This window comes from Pelodiscus sinensis, chromosome 4 (genome assembly GCF_052426305.1).
Source record: "Pelodiscus sinensis isolate ZL-2025 chromosome 4, ASM5242630v1, whole genome shotgun sequence".
Taxonomy (NCBI): Eukaryota; Metazoa; Chordata; order Testudines; family Trionychidae; genus Pelodiscus; species Pelodiscus sinensis.
In genome coordinates, this window is record NC_143055.1 from 22,146,629 (window position 1) to 22,166,674 (window position 20,046).

General features: G+C 40.7%; 1 protein-coding gene across 4 annotated transcripts in view; it reads right to left on the reverse strand.

The window, feature by feature from the left end:
- Positions 1–4,799: 4,799 nt before the first annotated feature.
- The window catches only part of SH3TC1 (SH3 domain and tetratricopeptide repeats 1), a 50,352-nt gene continuing 35,105 nt past the window's right edge, over positions 4,800–20,046 (reverse strand). For 3 of the 4 annotated variants that reach the window (XM_006128236.5, XM_006128237.5, XM_025187330.3), the window contains 7 exons: positions 17,965–19,656; positions 16,082–16,262; positions 12,788–12,938; positions 9,266–9,388; positions 8,796–8,946; positions 6,645–6,841; positions 4,800–5,430 (listed from right to left, as the gene is read on the reverse strand). In XM_006128236.5, the coding sequence (XP_006128298.3) occupies positions 5,173–5,430; positions 6,645–6,841; positions 8,796–8,946; positions 9,266–9,388; positions 12,788–12,938; positions 16,082–16,262; positions 17,965–19,656 (2,753 nt within the window). In that variant the 3' untranslated portion in view covers positions 4,800–5,172. The remainder of the gene's footprint in view (positions 5,431–6,644; positions 6,842–8,795; positions 8,947–9,265; positions 9,389–12,787; positions 12,939–16,081; positions 16,263–17,964; positions 19,657–20,046) is intronic. The other variant, XM_014576110.4, reaches the window with a different exon arrangement.

Below are 20,046 nucleotides of genomic sequence, written 5' to 3' on the forward strand. Positions count from 1 at the left end.
ATATATACACATTTCCTTTTCTTCTGTCCACAGTGCTAAATCTTTTATCCAGGCCTTTATCATCTTTCATCTTCTAGATTATAGTAGCTGCCTCCTTGCTGGCTTTCTTGGCACCCTTTGTGCTCCCTTTTCTGTCCCCTTGTCACTCCAGACAAATGTAGCTGGTAAGAACCCCTTCCTTGTTTGTCACTCTAATCACCTGACCGTACTCTTCAAATCTTTCCCCTGACTTCTCCTTCCTTCAGCATCACATTCTAGGTCCTGCATACCTCTGCTACACTCAACTTATCCACTCCTTGTTGTATACCTTCTGCTCTGCCAGTGATGCCCCATTTGTCACACAACACTCTTTGTCCATTGTTTTGTAGCATGCCCTTTTTGGGCATATGTATGGCCCCTTTGCCACATGGTCAGAGGGGTACTACTGAGGTATGGCATTTGGGCTATAATGTCTAAGGTGCCGATCCTGCGGTCAGTATTTGAACAAGTCTCCCATTAACCGTGATGGAAGTTTCCCTAAAGTGAAGGTTGCTGAACTTAGCCCTAAAATTCTACAACTATACTAATCTGTGGTTTCATTTGTATGCTACCATTTTGCGCATGACCATTTTGTAAAGCGTACCAGGCAAATACAATACTGCTGGCTTTCCCTTTTGAATGGTGAAATTTGGCTTGATTCTGAACCTATTCCCACTGGCATAACTGCAATAAACTTCAACTGAGTTACTCCTGATTTATATGGTGTAACTGAGGATAGAACTGAGCTCACAGAATGCATTTTGGTCCTCCATTAGGCACTTACATTTGACTTTAATTAAATTTAGATGAACAGCATATATTTGCTGAATTCGATAAATTCTTCAGCAGTCATGTCTGTTGACTTCAAACTGATGTCAGCAGATTTTTCAATTATAACATTTTTTCTGTCTTGTGTCCATACTTTCCTTTACCACCCAGGTGCAAGGTCTGTTTTTATTTTAAGCTAACGACTGCCACCTTGTGGATGAAGAGTTCATACTAGTGATGCAATATAATCCACACTGCATTTCTAAAATCAGAGAAAAAGGTTGCTCAGACTGAACTTATTAAAAGAATGTACTTGCAGATAAGTGAGAGTTAGCTTCATTGACGAGAACATTTACACTGGCACAAAACAAACAATTAAGGGGTGACGCAGAGTTTGTAAGTACCTTCATGGGGAACAAATATCTAATAGTGGCCTCTTCAGCATAGCAAATTATTAACAAAATCTAATGGCTGGACATTGAAACCAGTCAGTTTCAGACTGAATAGATTAGTTTTGAAAGGATTTCTCTCTACTCCTCCCATAGAGGAGATTTGATATTCAGTCCCTTCCAGGGAAACAGAATGCCATGGCCTATGTCTGAAACCAATATTAGAACAAAAGAGTTTTCTCTGGGCTCAACCTTCAGACCCCTCTCCTTACTGGCAGGCCTCCCATGGCACCAGCCTGTTTCGCTGTCTAAGCACAAGCTCTGGGCTCCATCTGAGTCACAGCTACCTTCCTACAAGTCCTCTGGCAGGCAATAACCCTCAGCTAGTTCCTAGCTTCAATCCAGCTTCTTGCCCCACATCAGCACCGCCTGTCTGTGCAAGCCTGCAACCACTGAAGTTTCTTCCTTTAAAGTCCTACATCCTGCAGAGGGGTAGCAGTGTGGCCAATGGCATACAATTGACTGGCCCTTAAAGAGGCAGACCACCTGCTACACTATATTTTAAATGACAAATCCCAACTGACAAGCTCCGGTGTATGAGAATGTTTATAGGAGAGGATTCTCAAAAACAGGCTCCGTTGCATCTCTGCCAGAGAACTCAAGGGGCTCTCAGGTGAGGAAATATAACCATGGAAAGCAGTGCAATCAGTTCTGAGCTTCAGCAGCAGTTGCAAAAGCAGTAGGTGAAGAGATGCCTATATTGCTACTCTCTGTGTCCTTTTAAAATAGATTGGTGGCTTCTGCCCCTCTCCACAACTTGTGCTGGGTTTTAGGACCACTGGATCTTCAGTCTTAGATCCTATGGATCCTCATATTGCTCACCCTCAAAAGCTCTCTCCTTGGATTTCTTGGCAAAGAAACTCTCCTGGTAACGCAGGTATTGGTGTGGATTATCATACAGACATCCAGATTCGCTGACATATTGAAATCCAAGCTGCTCTGTCCATTTGCTTCATTCAAATAGAAGACAGACTTCTCTTTTAGCTACCTGAAATTGGCCAGATATGTGACAGCTGGTGGTTCTACCATACACAATTGATAACTTTTTTAAAGAGCAAATCCATAGATTTGAGGCCCACTTATGTTGAGGCATGATATTGAGTCCAGTAAAGCACCTCATGACTAAGGGTTTCAAGCCAGCACTTAACAAGATTAACGAGTTATATTCTGTGCCACAGAAAGGCAGATGGTTCAAATGAAATAAATTTTAATTGCAGTTCAGTTCCACCAGCAAGTTTCTTCAACTCACGCTGGTGTCACCTCGTTAAAAGCAATAAAACATGCTGTCCAGTCCTTTAGGCCAAACCACTCACTCCTCCATATAGTCTGACATCCACTTTTTGGGATCCTAGGAAATACAACTGTCAGATTTACTCCTGGAAATACAACTATCGCCATTCTTGACAAAGATGATTTGATATCAAGCAGGCATTGAAACTAATTCTCACCCGAAGTGCCATTCACTCATGTCTAGCATAAGCATGAGTCTTTCTTTGCTTATGATAGACATGGCTCATTTCAGCCTGCCACTGCACAAAAACGAACACAGCATGCCCGTGCCACCAGAGCTGTGACAGAACCCCCGTGCTGCCATCTGAAAAAACTGCCGATGGCTCATCACATTTGTGTTTTTCAACTGGCCTCAGGGAAATGCACAAGACATTCAGAGAGTGTTGTGTACCACGTATGCACACTCTTGTTTCATAAGAATGAATTAATGTGAGGGACTGGAATGCTTGAGAATAAGGCTCTGCAGTTCAAGGGCAGCAGCAGGAAGCTGTGATGTAAAAATATAAGAATGAAAGAAAAGCCGTACCGGCTTACACCAAAGATCCGTCTAGCCAGAGAGCTCAAGGGGCAATGGCAGGTACCCCAGAGGGAATGAACAAAATGGGTGATCCATCCCCTGTCATCCATTCCCAGGTTCTGACAAACAGAGGTGAGGGACACCATCCCTATCCATTCAGACTAATTGCCATTGATGGACCTATCCTTCATGAATTGATCTAGCTCTTTTTTTAACCCCATTATAGTCTTGGCCTTCACAACATACTCAGGCAAGGAATTCCACAGGTTGATTGTGTGTTGTGTGAAGTACTTCCTTTTGTTTGTTTTAAACCTGATGCCTATTAATTTCATTTGGTGACTCCCTAGGTTCTTGTGTTATGGAAATGAGTAAATCACTCTTCTTTATTCACTTTTTCCACACTAATCATGAGTTTATAGACCTCTATCATGCCCTCTTCTTTGTCGTCTTTTTACAAGCTGAAAAGTCCCAATCTTTTTAATGTCTCCTCATTATGGCAGATGTCCCAGACCTCTAATCATTTTAGTTGCCCTTTTCTGAACTTTTTCCAATGCCAACATATCTTTTTTGAGATGAGGCATCCACATCTGAATGCAATGTTCAAGATGAGGGCGTACCATATTTTTATATAGAGGCATTAAGATATTCTCTGCCTTCTTTTATATCCCTTTCTTAATGATTCCTAATGTTCTGATGCATAGTGGAAGACAGGTCTTTATAGCAAAATTGAATTTCAGATGAGGAAGCATGTTTTTTCTTCCTGGAATTGGAGTGTGATGATAGACTCTGCTTCCAATTCCTATAATTATATTTATTCTGAATGACAACTTGGAACAGTAAACTGACTTATGCTGTGGCTGTGAGAAATTGACAAGAGGTGAAGTAATGAGCAGATAAGCGATGCTTCCTGCATTTTTCTTGATTCTGGAAATATCACAATTAGATATTCTTGCTGAAATTCTTCAAGGTGATTTGTTTGTTTGCTTTGATATCCAGCAGTGAAGTGTGGTACATTAACTCCCAGATTGTTGCATCACTAGGGTAATCATTTGAATCTAGAAACTTACTGGGAGCCTAAATTACATTTTCAAATGGACTTTAGGCACTTAGGAGCCCAAGTCTCATTAAATGTCAATGGAATTGTGAAGGGGTGGACTAAACCCTGATGCCCCCCTATAGGAGGCTGGAAGTTTTGCCACACCCTATTTATACTAGTGAAAGGAGCAGAAGAGAGGTCCTCCAGGAAGGATAGAGTGGCTGTCTCCTTGGCAGCCAATCAGGGCCAAGCAGACCAGTATAAAAGAAGCTGCTGGGCAGTTCTATATACTGACCGGGAAAACAGCAGCACTATGGACAGCTCTGAGTGCAAGCTGAACTTTAGACCCTGGTTAAGCCCAGGTCAGTGGCTGAAGATTAGCCACAAGCTGAATACCAGAACAGATATGAGATCCTAGCCTCAGAACCTTGACACAACCAGACAGGGCAGCATCCGGGGCAGAAGAGACTCAGGGAGCCAGGAAGTACCAGATGGCCAGGCAAAGAGCTTACCTGACACCCCTCAGCCACAGAGGGGTACTCACAAGTGGGCAGACCCCCATTACACATATTTAGGAGGTCAGTTACTTAAGGGCCAGATGTTTAAGGGTATTAAGTGCATAAAGATGCGCATAGACAACACACAGGATTTTCAGAAACACCTAGGCTCTGTTTTAACAGTGTTGATCTCATTAAATACAAAATGGATCATGGTTATCTAGTGAATGTTACTCTGCAATGCTTTATTACCATATTTCCTTACATATATATCACATTCTAAGATCTGTATGAGTTTTTACAAACTGGAACTTAAACAATTAACAAAGAAAATTACTTTTAATACAAAAAAGTTTGTACTTTTTTTAAATTAGTCCATTCCTAGGCTGAATTCTGCCCTTACATGAATGTGTCCAATCCCAAGGAAGACAATGTTGTTACATGTATCAACAAAAGTGAAATGTGGCCCACTGTTGTCAAGACAGGGGCATTAGTCTGTGGCACTGAAGTCCCATATACTTTACGTACGACATATAATCTCATTCTGTGTTGTCAGACAAAACCAAAATGATATTTCTTTAGCTGTCTGGTAGGTTATCACATGATATTTTTCACAGGTACCAATGCTGCAGTCTTATAATACTGATCAGGTGCCAGATTTATTCTCCGGACATTAAGCTCTGTGGCAAAGGTTCTTGCCTTTTGATAAAAGAAAAGAGACATCTCCCGATCCATAAGGAAATTGTGATAGATTATTGCAAGTCTTGTATAAATCTTCAGTTGAGCCTTTTTGTTGCCCAAATCCATGGCAGCTGCAAGCGCCAAATGATAATATCCTGCTGCATCAAAAGGATCCTGAAATAAGAGGTTATATCAAGAAGTACACAAATATGGCTTCTGAGGAGTAATTTATTAGCTATAAAAGCAAGAGATAATTTCGTCCCAATCCTAAATGCTGTACTCAGGCAAAATTCATGATCAGACACTTATTTTTCAGAGGTAAATTAAGGCCTCCTAAAGATACAGATAGATGCCTAGTAAGATTTTTAAAAACATCTAAGTAGGTTAGGCCCCTAAATCTCACTCTCTCCCTTAGATAGTTATCAACCGTTCTCTTCTCCCTAGATCTTTATTAAAATATTGCTCTTTAGTCCATCCTGGCATTAATACCTGATGCATTTTTTCTCAGCTATATTACCATGTCTATAGGCTATTCAAAACAACATAATTTAATTCCAATGTAACAGTATTACTTTTTACTCTAATGTAGGTAGATTTTTAAATATATCTTGTGAATGTGAATGTAATGGTTGTGAAAAGTGTGGGGCTGACAACTGTGAAGACTGCAAACTTTGTTAATCCACAGAAAAGACAGCCGTGGGGCCACCTTCGCTATGCTGCACCCTGACTCTGCTTCAGCCCAGAACAAGAGGGGCCATCTCTGGGAAGGAAATGGCACTTCATGTTCCATGCTTATTTGGTTCTTGCTCTCTCATCCAAGAACACCTATAGGCTGCGCATTCATAAACAGTATTCCAGAAACCAATCCTTGATGAACTTGTACCAGGTACTAGAAAGTTCTATATTCCCTTCAAAATGCACTGAACTATCTAATTCCTACAGCTCTGAGCTCTTTCACTCAAGGTAGCAGGATTATCCAAGTGAAATATCTGGTTTGACACATATGATGATGTAAATGTATTTCCCACTGTTGTTATTTTTGTACCTCATTCCATGCTGCCTGTCACACTTGGGAGGTGCTCCCTGTAAACATCTACAAAACAAATTCATTATCTTCCTTCAAACCTTCCTCAAAACTCTTTTTTTACATGATGCCTACAAACAACTTGCTGAGATTACAATCTATCATGCTGACAAGTATTATCTCATTGTGTCTTATATGCTCCCATCTGTGTGTTTCCATCTATTTGTTGCCTTTTGTTTCAAACTTAGATTGTAAGATCTTTGGAGCAGGGATTTTATGTCATGTCTGTACAGAACCTAGAAAAATGGGATCCTTTCCCACAACTAAAGCTCTTAGGCACTACAGCAATGAAAATATTTCTTACCTTTAGGTCATAGAATATAATGTCTCCTAGGATCAGATATACTTTCACATAATATATTGTTTCCTCATCAAATTCCAGAGGAGAGGCACAAAGGGACAATGCTTTTAAGTAAAAGTGTTCAGCAAGTTCACAGTGACCCAGGCGATGATGGATAGCAGCCAGTCTGTGATATGCTATTCGTTCATTTAGCTGGTTTCCTAATGAAATAACACATGAATCAGGATATAAGCTAAGAGACAATGAGGAGAAGATGCATTCTCTCAAGGCACATCTACACAGCAGGGCAAAAGTTGAATTAAGCTACACAACTTCAGCTACATGAATTGGGTAGCTTAAGTCGAAATAGCCTAATTCAGCTTTTAGCATGGTCTATACAGCAGGAACCTGAAGGAAGAACACTCTTCCTTTGACTTCCCTTACTCCCCATAAAATGAGGATTATAGGAGTCAGAGTAAGAAGTCCTCCAACTCACCATTATTTCGAAATAATGGCTTGCAGTATAGACATGCTCTTTGTTATTTCAGAATAACGTTATTCTGAAACAACGCTGCTGAGTAGACATAGCCTCACATTGAGATATGTGAGGCTATGCTTTGCTTTAAGTCTTGTTTCTGTTCTACTTTTCATTTGCTTTAGTTTTGATAATTGAACATTGTCCGATACAAAATCACTTTGCCCAACTAGACATAAGACCAAATACTGCAGTTCTGATTTCTATGGAAATTTTGTCTATGTAAGAATTGCTGAATCTAAGTAATTAGACACCTCCACACACACACACATCCATCACTGTGGCATGATTGCCTTTAGAAACAATGAGAGCAATTGCTCTTTTTCCTACTTTCCAGTCTTTGAAAAAAAATATTTTAGTTTGTAGGCTTATGGTTAAATATTTGGATGTGAGTGGGTGTGTCCTATCTCTTTGTGAGGGCTCCATCAAACAATGGTGTCCTTAGTACTGGTTGGATTATTTAATATTTCATGTCTGGAGGTACTCTACACCATATCAAAGATAATCTCTGTTAGTAGGATCTCAGGTCTTGACTACATTCTTATTACCAGATGTGTCTGAAATTGCCTTAATTTCAATAACATTTTTCCATCCAAAATTTTCACGCAAACACACCCCAAATTTTGATAAAAGATTTTGTAAAAATATTCTCTTCCTTCAACTAGCTATAGAGCTGTTCAGTGAATATGACAATAGAAAAATGTTAACAAGTTTTAGAAAGATGGACATTATTAACATTTAGGGAAAAAAAGTAACACATTTTGAAAAATATCCACAGATTCTTTATTGATTTTTTTATCATCTCTATTTACTGCTGAAGAAAAAAAGGAATCAAAATTCACAGATTGGGTGCTAGACTCCTCTTTATGGCTACATGAGAATCGATTAGATTACATGTAAAAGGAGGAAAGGAAAGATAATGCAGTGTTTGGGACATTAGCCTGGGAGTTGGCATATCTGGAGTCTACCTCTACTCTATCAAACTTCCTGTGCTACCTGGCGCAAATCATTTTGTCTTCTTGTGCCTCAGTTCTTCATCTGTAAAATGCAGCAGCACTTCTCTACCTCACAGGTGTCTTTTGAATATAAATATATTAATGATTGTGAGGTGTCAGATAAAGGGAATTAGGGCCGTGAAAATTCACAAGGAGAAATTAACCATAAATACAGAAATTAGGATGTAGGAATCATATCTTATGGCTCATTATTGGAACAGCCTGCTCTATAGTCTCTGGTCATCATGGAAGGTGCCAGATCAAGTCTCCATCTCTCACTTTTCTCATGTACAGTAAGTGAGACCTGGAGAGGGTTAATGCTAATAGTTGCTAGATTTCAGGTGGCCTCATCTGGAAACAAATAATATCAGATCTGCAAGCTAATTAGAAAATGTTAGGCAGGAACATAACTAGACTACGGCAAGTTAAGAAATGAAACAAAAACTTATTAAAACTCATGAGCTGACACCTCTTCCAGCTAGAGAGGATTCAAAAACAGACGTGAAAATCGCACTGACTTCCAAGCACGCAAAACTCTGGGAACAAGCATCATAAAATTCCAAGGAGGAAGGGGCAAATCTTTCTGGAATTCTATCAATTATTAGAAAAGTCTGTCAGTCAGTAGTCTGTGAATATTAGCTGTACCTAAATTCACACTAAGCATGAGGGATACTTGTGCATACTCCAGACTGTTCTCATAATCCTGTAGATTTAACAGCAAGTGCACTAATTTGTTGCATAATCGGAGTTCTGCCATTTTGTTTCCCATCTTGATGGCAAGTGGAAGAGCTCTGTCCTGAAATAAGCACATGCATAAAAAGATCAGTTTGGTTATTACAGAAACCCAGAAGATACATATACTCATAACTGCAATGGTCCGTGTTCTTCTCATGTTTAGTAAATTCTGTACTTTATGCGCACAAGGGGAAATCCTGGTTTTATCAAGGTCAATGGTGCCTTTGTAATTTACTTCAGGGATTTGAGAGAATTCAGAGTCATAATACACAAGAGATTGTATTTTTGGGGCGGGAACAGTTTGTGCCTAGTACAATCATAGCCGTAACTGGAGCTGCTGTGTGCTACCACAATACAAATAATAAGTAGCAATCACTAACCCTGTAGAATGACACTGCTTTTTCCCTCTCCCAAGTACCATTGAAAAATATGTCTCCTGCAGCTTCAAATAATTCCATTCCTAAGTTAGGATCCCCATTACAAAGAGCAGCATCTTGAGCGACCTAGCAAGAAAAATGCACATTCTGTTATGAAGTCATTTTTATTCATTCAGAACTGAAACCCATAATGAAATGCCACTGTGTATGAGGTTTGGTACGCACTGTACAGCATTATAAACCTTAAAGTCAGCAATGTCGTCTTATGTCATCTTGTCTCTCTTTTACTGTAGCGCTGTTCACTGCAATATATTCTTTAGTGCTGTGGCATACATACTCAGTAGCTACAACATATACACTTTTTCAGCTAAGATAGATAAAGGATGGTTGACAATTGGCTATTTCAAAGAGTGAGGATTTATAGTTCAGGTTTAAATTTGTGGCCAAATGCTTTAATTATGTATGGGAGTGAAGTTCCCTTGAAGTCAACAAAGAATCTGGCCCTGTATCTTGCTGCTGTTAAATGAATTTATGCCACTTCAGTCACAGTGAAATGTCAGGATGCACCCAATAAAACGAAGGATTGCTGTCACATACAGAATACTCAGTTACTGTTCCAAAAGGATACAATTTACAAAACAGTGAGAAACACATGTACATGAAGCAAATTAAGTATTCCTAATGCAGCTATATTACAACCATCTATATGGCAGCAAAACAGCCAAATCTTCTAATTCATAAATGGCCACTGTTATGCAATGATTCTTGCAAATGACAAAATTGTATAAACAGGCACACAGAAGAACACACACTAAAGAGAATTCAACATCAACTGAACTTCATTAATTCATTCGATAAAAGCAGTGTCATTTTAATTATGATAATCACAAAACTGTAAATTAAGTCTTAAGTGATATGGGGCCTTCACTTCAACACTTTTTTGGGGAAGTGGCATATTTGTGCGTTCAGATCAAGGACTGAGTATGGGATCTTAAAACCAAAGTGGCTGAACTGGGGGAGTTAAGGAAGACGTGAATGGTTCCACCCCCAGACTGACAGACTCTATGCTGTTGTGGAGGATGAAAGTCTCAAGGAAGGAGAATATCAAACTAGAGCTGAGGGTAACGATCCCATCACTGAGACCCTCTTTTCCAGATGATGTCATGGTATTGTTTCACATTGAGGGTACATCTCCAGGGAAGGGAATCCCAGTTGCTAGGAAGAGACAGGTAGTAATAATAATGGGGGACCCAATCATTATTAACATAGACCGCTGGGTTTGTGCTGACCAGGAGAACCACAGGGGGAATTGCTTGTCAGGTGTGCAAGTCACACATCTAGACAGACATATAGACAGTGCTGGGGCAGTGGTTGTAGGTTCTAGGAAAGGTAGAAAAAAAAAAGGTGTTGGGTGACCAATTTGGGCTGCTAGATAAGAGACTGAAATCAAGGACCTCCATGGGTAGCAGCAAATGGGATCAGTTAGATAGAAGAGCTGCAGGGTCTCAGTGCATAGATAAGATGATGGTGTAAGAGGAGGATATTTGGGATTTCTGATATGTAAAATGAAAAGGGTTATGAGGAGTTTTTAATCTAAGAGCTGGAAGAAAGCTCATATTGCCTGAAATATGTACTTTTCTGGACAAGACATCCCATGGGGGAGAATCCATTAATGAGGACTCCCTATATCCAAGTAAAAAAGAACAGGATAGAAGTAGATCAAGTGTAGCTAGTAACAGAAGAGAAACAGCCAAATGAAAGACAGTCCTATTCAATTACATCAAATGAAGGCAAACACCAAAAAAGGGACAAATTTTATAAGTGCTTATATGCAAATGCTAGAATTCTAAAGACTAAGATGGGTGAACCTGAGTGTCCAGGATGAAATGAGAATATTGATACAACAGGCATCAAAGAAACTTGGTGGAATGATGACAATCAATCAATGGGACATGATCCTACCAGGGGACACAATAAATGGGAATGACCAATGTTATGCTGCTTGGCAAGTCACACTTGTATGTAAAAGAAAGCATAGAGTTAAATGTAGTAAAACACTTAAATGACTCGCATTGTAACACAGCATCTTTATGGATACAAATTCCATGCCTTTCCCTGCACTAGCCTTGAAAGGGTTAACCGTGCTTTGCAAACTGAGGAAATCCTGCCCTCTGACTCTGCTGGGCACGCTCAGCCAGGAGGCAGAGTATAAAAGAAAGCAACACAATTCATTCTGGGCAGGCTGCTGGAAGGAGAAAGATGCAGAATCTCTCCAGGGGGCTGCTACAAGCTCCAGCTACAGAGCTATGGCATGCAGAGTTCCAATCAGGCTCCAAGCTGCCAGATAAGCTAGACGAAGGGACAGTGCTAGTGGGAGCTATGCCACCCAAGGACCTCAGAGATCCTGGGGAACCATGGAGTATCATCAGGGGAGAAAGGGTAAGATGACAACCAGGGACTTAGACTCCTCTTCAGCAAGTGAACCCAAAGCATCAGTCCATGTGTTTCAGAAGGATCCCCGTTGACTCGGTGGTGAGCACCCCTACCTCCACCTGTGCCGAGACATGGAGGTCCCAAGTCCCCCTACCCTGGATGCTACAGCCCTGGAGTGGTTTCTCATTTCCCCAACAGGCCAACGGGCCACACAATCCCTTCCATAGTGTCAATAAAGGGCTGCTTTATTGACACTAGCCATTGGACTACACTGTCCTGGAAGAAGGGCTGTTTTATTGACACTGGCTACTAGGCCATATTACCACATTTGATAGTCAGGGTCATGAACAAGATTCATAACCTCCTGCAATACAGTTCTTTTCCTTCTTCTCCCCATACATGACCCAGCACCTATGAAGGGATGTATCTAAATTGCAACAACATTCAAGAAAGAGACCTTGGAGTCACTGTGGATAGTTCTCTGAAAATATCCACTTAGTTTTTTAAATTGCTGCTATATACTAACAGAATGCCATTAAGAAAGCCATAAAGACTTTATATATTTTAGAACTGAAAAGGTTCCAAAAAAAAAAACAAAAAAAACCCTTCCAAAAAAAAAAAAAACCTTCAAAAAAATGAGTACAGGATCTTTCGACAAAGGGGTTTATTTCGAAAGAACTGTGTCTAGACAGCAGTTTCACTTTTGAAATACCCATTTTCGAAAAAACGCGCGGCCACCACTATGGAAATGAAGCACGGGAAATTCAAATCCCAGCTTCATTTGAGATTTTGATCTGTCTAATTTACATCCCTCTTTCAAAAGAGGGGTGTAGTTTATAAATGCCCTTCCCTATAACAATCCCACCTGTATCTCACACATGTTTTCACAGAGCTACAGTTAAAGCCTCAAAACTTTTGCCAGAAGCTGGAAACAGACAACAGGGCATGGATCCTTTGACAACTACCCATTCTGTTCATTTCCTTTGGATCACCAAGCACAGGCCACTTTTGGAAGACAAGAGACTGGGTTAAATAGACCTTTGGTCTGACCCAGTATGGCCATTTGTATGTTCGTGATAAAATTCAGCATACCTGAATATAAAGATCCACTAGCTCATTCTGCCTCAAAATGTAATAAATCTTTCCTGCCTGAAGCCAGGCATATGCCTCCTTCTCTTTCTTCTGAAGATCTATAAATATTCCAAGGCTTCTTTTGGTATATTCCAGAGCTGATCTGTAAGCCCTAGGAAAAAGTAAAAAGAAAGTAAATCCTAATAACTGAGTGCACCTCTATAACTTTGCCACACCTATCTTCCTTTTGTAATAAAAATTAGGTTTACTATTTTCTGTCAGATCTCAAATTTTCTTCTTTACGTGGTATAATCTGATAATATTTCCCAGATGTTTTTGGTAAGTAAGCAGTTTCTCACATTTTTCATCTCTTCCAGTTTGATTTTGCTTGATTCCCTCATCTCTTTGCTTTGTAATACAGTGATGTTTTAGGATAGTATCTTCCCGATATGTCATTTCTTATGAGACATGCTCTGGGCAGCACTGAGGACCGGCTGCCCTTGGTCCCACTCTTTCCGGGAGCATGCTTTCCTTCCGTTCTCCCCTCCTCTCCTTCCCTCCCCCTGCCCTCTCCCCACTCACCCCCCGCATTGCCCAAAGGACCCCCAGAGGCTGTCCACTCCACTGCATGTGGGCCAGCAGGTGGGGCCGGTAGAATGCATGGAGAACCCTGCTCCCCCTGGAGTCCTGCTAGTGAGGGATACCTGCTAGTCTGCTAGGAGGATCTGAAGACTGGCACTGGCCCTAAGGAAAACTGAATTGAGCCCCTGATCTATACTTTTTTTCAAAAAATTACATGTTTTTCATGTTAGTATAATGCAAACACAATCTTTCATCTAGACCAGAACATATCATTAAGCATCATACAGCAGTTAATGCAAAAATCAATCAGATAACATAACAAAAAATCAGTCACTTGGACTGCAGTCCCTGTAGCCAATTCAAATAACTCTCTGCTTAACCACAGGATTGAGGCTAATCTTCTGTAAAGCATATTAAGTCCTCAGGTGATTGCATTATTGAATTTATTGGTAATGGTCTTAAAATGTCAGATATCTAGAAGGTTGAGCTGAGTCCAGTATAGCAGCTGGGAGAGTATATCCCAAAAGTTTGAAAAACAGTCTAGATCAAGTTTACTTTATGGTGTTTTAGAAGCAAATGATCCCTACTTAATCTGAGACAAAATAACATTAATCAGAGGAATCAAAATGGAGAGGGGAAAACATTCCGACAATGCATCCATGCACAGATCTAAAAAATTACCAAACAATCGCTCAGCAAATGCACATGTACAGCCTAACTCTTCCTCCCAGTGCCTGGGTAAGATACTTTTAAGTAATATAGCCATAGAGATTGACTCTTCCATTCAGCTCCTTTGTTTTTCCTCTAGTTAAGCCAAATGAATATTAAGTTCCTGGAAATAAAAGCTAGATGGCAGTGGCCAAAACTTGGCATTATGGAAATGTCCACACATTTTGTCTATTCATGTTAGTTCTGAACAGCCATGCCTTCTAGGGATTGAGGCTTTCCTTGATATAGATAGCTAATTGTACCATGTTTAGATGTGGCCCCTTCCTATATACACAGGATCAAATACAACTGGCCAAATGCTGTGGAGATACAGAGGTAGGTGAGGAGATGAATCAATCACTACAGGCCATTCAGCAGCTGTGTACACACTCTGCAGTGGTTATTTCTTCCTGAAGTCTGATGTGGAGCACTTACATGGCCTGTTCCTCTGGGAGAGAATGGGAGGATCCTCACAGAAGCAAAACCTTAGCTCAGCCTCTGGCTTGACCACACTTACCACTCTCGTTACCCATCTAGGCTGCTACATAAGAGACATATGTGTAAGAAGACTATCCTGTGTGAGGCCTGCATGCCTCACTTCAATCCAGCCTCTTAGGCCATGTCTTTACTACAGGGAAGATCAATGCTGCTGCAATCAATCTCCCAGAGTTTGATTTATCATGTCTAGTAAAGACCCACTAAACTTAACTCATAAGGTTCCCCATTGGTGACCAGTACTCCTGCTCCTTCAAGGAGTAAGGGAAGCTGATGGGAGCATTTGCTCCCATCAGCTGCCTGCTTTGGGGATGGCAGGGAAACCTGAATTAAGTTACGTTGACTCCAGCTACGTAATTAGCATAGCTGAAGTTGCATATCTTAACTCGACCTTCTCCTTTAGTGTAGACCTGGCCTTACACTTGTGCAGTGGAAATATGCTGGTTCTGCTGCTCAAAGGCCATCAACTGCTGCAGAGAAAGGGACATGATTTGTCCCCCTAAATAAAATAGATTTTCTATATATCCTCTTGCAATTAGGCTTGTAACATTACACTCATTTCACTGGGGATGCAGCCTAATTCAAGCCCAGGAAATGTAATAATCTGCTCTCTGGCTCCACCTGATTTCAAGCCTTAGGTAACTGGAGCACCAGAATCTCCAATGCAAACAATAAAGTGAGGAGTTTGATCCTGATCTCCTATGGTCAACATCCAATGAGATATACTCTGAATGAACGGCGAGGAGTCCTGTGGCACCTTATAGACTAACTGAAATGTAGGAGCATAAGCTTTCGTGGGCAAAGACCCACTTCGTCAGGTTGCATCTGACGAAGTGGGTCTTTGCCCACGAAAGTTTATGCTCCTACATTTCAGTTAGTCTATAAGGTGCCACAGGACTCCTCGCCACTTTTGCAGATTCAGACTAACACGGCTACCCCTCTGATACTTGACTCTGAATGAAGAAGCTCTGAGCACAGCTGCATCCAAAAAGTGTTTTAACCACTTCTGTCTGGCAATAGGGAACTTCGCAGTAGTCTCCAGGATACAAGAAAACTACAGCCAAGAAGAGTATTGTAACAGAGGGATAGATGTAACAGAGGGATAGAGATAGCTGTGAGTATATGCAGCCATTCACAATCTGATGGGGGTTTGTTGGTCTAAGTAAAAGAGTCTCCTTGAGTTGCTATGGAAATGTTTCCACATACAAACTGTGATGGTGATTTTCATTAACATCATTCACTGTCACAGCAGAGATGCCAAGGGGGCAAATTTTCAAAAGAAATCAGCTTGTGCAGGGCTGCTGAGCATGGCCCCAATTGTGAGTGCTGAGCCCTGGAAAATCTGGCCTGGAGATCATTTGAAAATGGGCACCAATTAAACTCTCAGCTGCAAAGGCTACCCCTGCAATTCTAGACTAAGGCATATTGGCAGAATGGTGTAGGAGCACATTGTATTGCCATTGCCAGTACCACCAGAGCGAGAAAGTGTATGGGTACAAAACAAAAAACAGTTGTTTAAACAGACCTCACCTTTCTGTGCCTAACGAGAGATACAGCTGACTGATCCTTTCCAAAATTTGTCCCTCCAAAACTTTGTCTGACATTTTCCTCGCCAAGGATAGTTGATACTCATTGTAGACGACACACTGAGCTTCATCTGGAATAACTGTAGTGTAGAATTGACATAGCAACCGAACAGCTTGAAGCTGACCTGGGAAACAGATTAAGAAATAGTAATGAATAATCCACATGAATCTCGATATTAAGCACAAATAAAATGAGGTTTAAGTGAACTCCTTTCTGTTATGGAAATCTAGAATAGCTGGAACACGGTCATACGCAACATTTTCTCAGACATTGCTCTGTTCTATGGTAGAAGTACACTCCCTGTACCATATCATGCTTAATGTCTAGAATAAAAGGTACTAAAAGCCTTGTTCTTTCTGCATCTCCTGTCTTCTGGTCCCTGAAGTGTCACTCAGAACGACTAACAGTGCCACTGTTCTAGCCACCAAGCGACAGTTCTTATCCACAAGTAAATGAAAACTTTCCTTAATCTTTACAATTTAAAATTAAAATTTATATCCTCCCTGTTTATTACACAATTCATTTGCAAATGCTACTGACATTTTTCATTTACTTTTGATTTTTGAACTAGTTTCTTTCTGTCAAGATTTTCATTTTCTACCTCATTTCTGACAACCCTAAAAAGTACACGAAGAGCAAGGACATTGCCTTAGTTACGTCACACTGTCAAATAGCATGTAATCATAACACTAAAGATGATCTCATAGGGTATGTCTACACTTACCCCCAGTTCAAACTAGGAACACCTCATTGCACGAGGAGTAACAGTTAATTTGAGGGAAGGGTTTTGGATCAGACTACCGCGTCTACACAGGGCGAGTTAATTCGGGCTACCAGCTTTTTAAAATGGTGACCGGCCGCAAATATGCTAATCAAGTGCGGGATATTTAAATCCCATGCTTCAGTGGCAACTTCAGTATGCTTCATTTGCCTCCCTAGTTCGAACTGGGGGGTAAGTGTAGACATACCCATAATGAATACACACAAAGGGACCTGAATTAAAGTAACCTGTGAGAATTTAATTCTGGCATTTCCTAACTTCTGAATGCAACCTACTAATTAAAGGTACCTATATTATCTTGATTACCATAGCATCTGAGTGCCTCACAATCTTTAAGGGCTTTATCCTCACAACACCCTTGTGTGATAGGGAATTATGATCACAGCATACAAACTGAGAAGTTAGCTAACAACATAAAGTACTCTGTCTGAAAGTCTCAACCTCCAGAACTTTAACAAAAAAGAACTAAAAAACAGAAAGATTGAAAGCAGATTGTTCCATAAGATAGAGATGCACATCTCTCCCCCATCTTGGTCTAGGGCTAGCATTCTGCATATTGATAGCTGAAAGACATAGATTGCATGCTTCCCTATAGAGACCCCTAGCCTGCAAGCAAGACTAGGAAAATGCCAGAGCTTTAAAGTGGTATCTTATCATTTTAACAGTTTTCAATATACCACACAAGGAAATACTATTTCCCACCATTTTCTCCCTGTTTCACAGATGGCGAACTGAGACACGGAGAGGCTAAATGACTCTCCAAGGTCACACAGGAAATCTGTGACAGGGCAGGAAATTGAAATCGTATCTTCTGCGCCAGCCTAGCACCTAAAAACTGGACCATCTTCCTTCTCTCTTCTTCCACATGCATACTCTCATTGTAAACAAAGGATTTCCAGGTTCTGAGTCACTCATATAACTGTAATGTGAACTGAAAACAGAATATTGCTTAAGGAAGAGCTGGAATGTATATAGATTGCAAACATTCCCAAACACCAGGGTACAGTAAAAAGTATTTGAAAAACAAGAAGACAAATATACTTACTTTCCAAATTGTTTGTTTCCATTGCCACCAACAATGCCCATTCATAATAAAATTGTCCTCTTTTCTTTTGACTCCCATTAGCATAATTGGATCCCAGTCGGAGGAGGACTTGAGTAAAATCATGGCCACAATCCAAGCTTGGAAGTCTAGAGAATAGCTTTACTGCTTTGATATAATAATGCTCTGCCAAATGGCTCACTCCTGAATGCAGGCAGAGCATTCCCAAATTAGCCAGAACTACAGCATGGTTGTGTACCATATCAGTCTCTTCTGAAATATGCAGAGCTTTGTAGTAACTCACAGTAGCTTGTTTTATATTGTTGGTTTGTTTCAAAGCAATGGCAATCATATTATAAATAACACCTAACTGCTGAGGACTACTCAATGAAGAGTCTACAATGGTATTTAAGATGGACAAAGCTATCGTATTTTGCCTGTGGAGAATGTATAACCAAGCCAGTGAAACTAAATGGTTAATAGTTTCTCCAGCATGAGCAGAAGTATCAAAGTCCAGTACTTTCTCCATATAAACAATGGCGTCTCCATATCGTCTGTGATGACTGTACAGTTCTGATAAGCTAAGATAAATTGTGCTGCATAGTTTCTGCTGCTCCTTGGTAAATGCTGAGGAAAGTGCCTGTCTAAGATAAGGTGCAATTTGGGATGGAAGCATTTGCCCAGCTTTCCTCAACCTATGGAGTTTGGGGGCATTTTTAGTGACTAAATCAATGCTTCTCAAAGAGTCCATTAAAGTACATGACCCCTGGGAAGAAGCAACCTTTATGCAACTTAGTACAATGTGTGGCAAGCATTTTTGATTGTAGGACTCACCTAGTTTAATATAGCAGTCAGCAGACATTATGCTCTTCTGTAAATCCAAGTCATTACTCAAAAGCTGCAGCCTTTCTAGGAAAGGTAGCGCCTCTTCATATTGTTTAAGTTTGGTATGATGTTTTGCCAACAGAAAGCATGCTCTGACTTCTGCATGCTTGCTCTGACTCACTATTGTCGCCTTTAAAGCATACCTTAAAATGTCTGATTCCATGTCAATGCTACAGATGTAGTTGGGAATTCCCATGAGCAGGGAAGCAACTTTGTCAAAAACATGAGCACATTTTTCTTTGTTCTTCTGTTTCAAATAAATGGCTGTTAGATTTGTATAAAGAGCAACTACAAGGTACAGGTCACCAAAACCGCCTTTTATAGCTCCTAAGGCTTCTTCAAAATAAACGCGAGCTTGGGAAAATTTGAGCTTTCTAATACTCAGTCTACCCAAGAGAAAGCATAGCCTGGCGAGGGCCCAAGGCAAATTTGCTTTCTTTGCTGCCTCCCTTGCCAGTCCAAAATAGCAAACCAGTTCTTCTTCACCACTGTAGCCATAAAATGTGGTGCTAAGAAATGGGAAGGAGAAGTCATACAGGTGTTTGAAGTGCATCTCATACTCTTCACTGTTTAAGAACAACAATAATGACTCAGTGATTCCAGATCCTTGATCTTCATCATCTTGTTGTATGCAGAAACGTGGCTCTTCAGCCAAGGCACAGATCTGCTGGTTTGAAGAACTAAGAAAATCATTTCCTTGACTAGACGTCTCTTTCAGCTGGTGCTGGAAATCTTTACATTTCATTAGGGATTCTTCTACCATCTTCATCATTATACTGGAGTCCGTATTAAATGAGGGATGTGGCATTTCTGAAATTCAAAAGCAAGATCCAGATGAATACATGAATATAGACATATTTATGGGGTTGGACATTTAAGCAAAATCAATCAACAAACAATGTTGTAAATTGTAAAGAAAACACAAATAGAGCTTTAATTTTTTCTTGAGAGGACTTTTAATGTTTATATTCTTCAGTGAAACAGAGTACAGGCAGTCCCCGAGTTACGCGGATCCGACTTATGTCGGATCCGCAATTACGAACGGGGATTTTCTCGCCCCGGAGGACTGGAGCGGCGGGACGCCTGGTCCCGCCGCCCGCCTCCTCCGGGGTGAGAAAAGCTGCTCCCCGTCTCCCTGGTCTGCTGCGGGAGCCAGCAGACCAGGGAGACGGGGAGCAAAGCGGCGGAGGACCCGGGGCT